General features: G+C 39.0%; 1 protein-coding gene across 1 annotated transcript; it reads left to right on the top strand.

The window, feature by feature from the left end:
- Positions 1 to 1,394: 1,394 nt before the first annotated feature.
- LOC149840435 (NAC domain-containing protein 83-like) lies at positions 1,395 to 3,013 on the top strand. The gene is made up of 3 exons (XM_090003159.1): positions 1,395 to 1,712; positions 1,835 to 2,121; positions 2,442 to 3,013. The coding sequence occupies exons 1-3, from the start codon at positions 1,547 to 1,549 to the stop codon at positions 2,724 to 2,726; spliced, it is 738 nt and encodes a 245-aa protein (XP_089859285.1). The 5' UTR covers positions 1,395 to 1,546; the 3' UTR covers positions 2,727 to 3,013.
- Positions 3,014 to 5,072: the final 2,059 nt, after the last annotated feature.

The raw sequence follows: 5,072 nt of genomic DNA, 5'->3' as shown, positions 1-5,072 counted from the left end.
TTATCATGCCAGAGCTCAGATTTTCTTTTTAAATTTTCTTGAGAGTTGATAGACAAACGTTTCCCCTTTATACACGGAACGGCCAAGAGAGAGAATGACCGAAGAAAAGTCATAGTTTGAGGGTGAAGCAAAGCCACGCTCTCTCTCTCTCTCTCTCTCTCTCTCTCTTCTCTGTCTTCTCTGTCTCCTCTCTCTCTCTCTCTGTATACATCATGCCATGTATAAAAGGCCTCCCTAAGTACGACATTCAAAATCTTCAGAATCCAAACCTTTTCTTTGTCCCACATCCCCAAGATACCCTTTGTTCAAAACGAAGCTTTCAATCTTGCCAACACTCGAAGTTTAAAAAATACCCTTGTATTTCCTTCTTAGGTGTGTGTTGGGCTCAAGAACTAATTGGAATGAACGGTTCCAACAGAGCTAAGAGCCTAAGACTTCAATGCACCAGCACATGCTCACCTTTTGCATCAAAAGCCCATGTTGGTCTGTGCTTGTAGATAATAATCGTTTATCCCCCCTTTTTTTCTCCAAAATTCAAATATCAATAGGAGCAATCCAGCTCATGTGCAGAATAAAATGAAGCCCAAACACACCCTAAACAGTTGGGATGCAAACGATTCTAATTTTGAATCAGGAAATACAATGGAAAGTCCAATCGGTTCAGATTTGAGACAACCAAAATTTGCAAAAGCCCCTTCCTAAATCCGACCCGTTTGCAACCATACTAAACACTCAACCACATCACACAAACCGAGTCAGATTAGGCATCGCATGGGCCATGTACAAATCCACTGTACCAAACTCCAAAGAATGCGTGGATCCACAACTAATACTGAGTCAAGCAAAGCTAAGGTTGGGAGACCAACTCTTGAAACAGATTGACATTGTTCCATACGTGAGATGACCACATACACCATTATGGATCATTGGTTATTAGGCCAAGGGGTGAATTGGTCAATTGAGGCAACAAATGCCCTCTGCCGAGTCTGCCCACAGCAAGCTTTTTCAGATTCCCAAAACAAGGCCATTCCAGTCATGCACAGCTAAAAATAGTCCATTCTTGTTCCCACACAAGGCATCTCAATTTTCCCTCAGATGCCTCAGCCGAGTAAAACCTATTGCCCAACACCTCTCTCTCTCTCTCTCTTCTTTTCTCTCTCTAGATATCAATTTTTGATCCCAATCAATCCCCCTCTCACCCACATTACATTAGCACACTAAACGTGAACCCTTGGTGAATCTATCCTTTTAATAGGTATCATGGCTTAAGGATGACTGCCTAGTGGCTGGTAATAGGCGTCAACCAATAGATTGAGTCTTCCTTACGGCAAATCGTGCTGGGATACAACCAAAACCGCAGCAGGTATAAAGCCACCACCCTCTCCCCTTCCCTTCCTGTACCTCACACACCATCACCCACCTAATGGGCACGCCATATTTTGGCCTCCATTGATCTCTTCTTTTCTCCTCCCCCCGCAACCTTTAGAGGTTACTGTTCTTTCTTCCCTTATCTATTTACTCTTGCAGTGATCCCCACCTTGTGAAGATGGGAAGTCATGGTTGCTTGAAACTGCCCCCTGGTTTCAGGTTCCATCCTACTGATGAGGAGCTTGTGATTCAGTACCTGAAGCGCAGAGTGTTCTGCATTCCATTGCCTGCTTCAGTCATCTCTGACATAGACATATGCAAGTATGACCCATGGGATTTGCCTGGTGAGTATAAAAAATACCATCTTTTCTGATTAGAGTTGGGTTTTCGGGTTCTTCTATTTGGTGGAAAATACTGGATCTAATGAGTAATTGTGTGGGTTATTTTTCATTTCTTGGCGCATCAGGTGATGGGGAGAGTGACAAGTACTTTTTTACTAGGAAAGAGGCAAAGTACCCAAATGGGAACAGGTCCAACAGGGCATGTGCCTCTGGTTATTGGAAGGCAACTGGGAAGGACAGGGCGGTTCATGCATCCAGAGGCAACCAAATTGTGGGGATGAAGAAAAGCTTGGTCTTTTACAGGGGGAAGGCTCCTAAGGGGTCTAAGACTGAGTGGGTCATGCATGAGTACAGGCTCACTGATGTTGGGGCTCAACCTTACCTCTTTCTACAAAGAAAGAACTCAGCCCAAGTGAGTTTTTTCTTTTCCTCCTCTGTTTCTTGTTTTACTGGATTCAAATATGATGTCTTCTGTTAAAAACACCCTTGAAGCTTTTGAATAACAAAATCCCCAACTCCTGGTTTCAGTTCAGGAAGAAAACAGGGTGAATATAGAAACAGGAAGAGAGAAATAAGATGTTTTAAGGAAAATCCCTTAGAGCTACTGTTGTTGGTTGTGATTGCAAGACTTTCATTTGATCAATTTGATGGAAGAAAAGTAAACCACTGGATGAAAACTTGGTTTCCTATAACCTCTGTTTACTGATTTTGTATTTATTTATCTTGGTGCAGATTCCTATGGAAGATTGGGTTGTCTGTCGCATATTTCTCAAGAAGTCGTCTCAAAGAAGGCCTACAACAACAGTGCAGTATATTGAGGGCCCCTGGAACATGCCAAGGGCCAGGAATCCAGTAGTGGGAAGGCCAGTTCTCATTGACTTCATGATGGAAAACCAGAGAGATTCCCAAACATCATCAGAGTCGAGCAGCATCACAGACGTTTCTTCCCCTGAGGCGTGTGATTCGGAGGACAGCATCTGTAGCAGCAAGTCTTTCTCTTATGAGAAGAGGGCATAGAGTACTAATACTCTGCAGCAGAGTTTGGGAAACGAGGATGACAAAGGAAACTATTCATGACTATTAATCACAGTCTGGTTGTTAACCTGCTGCAACCTTGCTTTCCCTCTCTATTTTCTTTTCTTTTCTTTTCTTCCTCTTTTTAGTTCTGGTTTCTCTTCATAGTTTTTTGCACCATCAAGGAATTGCAAAAGAGAAGTTGATGAGCAGAAGCAGGAACGGCCATTAGCATGTAGTTTACTTGTAAGAATGAAGAGTCTGTGAATAGAACGTGCAATTTTAGGCAAGACTAAAGCGCCTTTTGATTCCTCCATCTTGCGTGCTCAAACATATTCACCAAAACCACAAATTAAGTGTTTAAACAAAATGAAGCCCAATCTAACAAGAAAGCTATTGGGGTGTCCTCCAAGCAAATTGAAGGACGTGCTTTTTCATAAATACAGAAAAGATGTACCAAGTTACCAACTAGAGAGAGAGAGAGATGAATCTACTACCATTGTCATGGTCTAGAACAACTTTATCTCTACAGGGGAGAAGGAAACTCAATTGTTCCCTCTCATCCACCATCCACATTCAAGATGCATGGTCCCCCATATGGGTACATGTTGGTAAATTTCATTCATGCAGGTCGAATGCACCAAGGCAGTACATTGCATAATTGGTTGGTGACGTGGATGTTGCCCACAAAAATTGCCGTTTGGTGCTTTTATTAAAATCCACAATAAATATATATATATATATATATATAGAGAGAGAGAGAGAGAGAGAGAGAGAGAGAGTCTATATTAGAAACAAAAGATTGAAAAGGATTTGTGCAATATATTCCAAACTTGCGCCAAATTTTAAATTTAATAAATACGATTTTTATTAAATAAATATATTTTTACTATTTAAATTGATATAATATATATAATATGTATATATTAGCGGCTGATGTTGATTGGATCTTAATATATCTTTAACTTGTTGCCGAGATCCATGATCCATATGAGTGGATAAAATAAGTTTTAAAATTGAATTTTAATTAAAATGAAAATAATAAAATTATATATATATTGAATTTGAGAGTTTGGTTAGAAGAGGGTTTATCTTTCCTTAAGGAAATAGAATACCTTTTATTTCAAAAAAAAGAGCCTTTTCTTAATAAGTCCTATCTTGTTTTCTCTCTCTCTCTCTCTCTCTCAATCACAATTTGAGAAAGAGAGAGAGAGGCTGTAGCGAGCTTCTTCTCCAACGCCTCCTCTTTCAGCGTCTTCTTCCCTTTCGAATTACACGCAAATTTTAGATTCTTCTCTTCTTCCAATAGTCTAGGGTTTAGCATGGGTTGAATCATCATAGGTTTAAGAAAAATGGCTGAATTTGTGAAGTCATGTACAGATTCACGTTTTCTCTAAACCTTCCCCGTTTTCATTGATTCAGGTATTAGTTTCCAATTTGGGTTTTTTTGTGAACTTAAAAACAGATATAAATCTTGTTAGAGATTCTTGCTGAGATTTTTAAACTTTGCATTTCCTCTTTTGAATTGGGTTCATGATCCAGAAAGTTTGAATTAATAGTTGTTTCTAGTGATTAAGTTTCTGTTATCGTTGCTCCGCATGATCGGATTTAACTCATATAAGATTGTCATATGTTTTGGACAGACTTTTGATTCTTGACTTGGTAGCCTATCGATGCTTGCATTAAAAGTTTTGAATTCATACAAACTAAACTTGTAAACAGTCTAAGATTGAAGCTGCGTGATTATTTTGAAAATCTGTTTTCCAAATTCAAGAAAAAGGAGAATATGAATAGTTACGAACTAAATTTTTTATTGGAAAAAAAAATTGTTAAGTACCAATTTTTTGGGGTTGTTTTTAATAATGAGCAGGAACGATTCTATGTATTTAAAACTAGTGTGTGCTTGCTGAAATAGGTCTGTCCACACATCAGTTTATATATATATATATGTTAGAATGAGTGTCTTGTTAGAAATCGGCCAATTGGACGTAGTCTGCAAGTTTCTCGATATTTTTTCAGATCTTTCAGGATTACTACCTCATCATGAAATCAAGTTTTCGATTGAGTTGATGCCTAAAATGACACCAATGTCATGAGTGTCATATCATATGATACATGTCAAGATCGCAGAGCTGAAAAAATAGTTGCAGGAGTTTCTTGGCAAGGGGTTTATTAGACCGAGTGTGTTGTTATATTGAGGTGCACTAGTCTTATTTATCAAGAAGAAGAGCAGATCCATGAGGCTTTGCATCAACTATCGAATGCTGAATCAGGTAACAGTGAAGAACAAATATCATTTGCCCAAGATAAATGATATGTTTGATCAGTTGCACATAGTTAAAGCGTTCT

Source organism: Nuphar pumila, chromosome 4 (genome assembly GCF_984573655.1).
Source record: "Nuphar pumila chromosome 4, dmNupPumi1.hap1.1, whole genome shotgun sequence".
In the NCBI taxonomy this organism is placed as follows: domain Eukaryota; kingdom Viridiplantae; phylum Streptophyta; class Magnoliopsida; order Nymphaeales; family Nymphaeaceae; genus Nuphar; species Nuphar pumila.
Note: the sequence above shows the minus strand (reverse complement) of the source record. Positions and strands in the feature narration are given on the sequence as shown.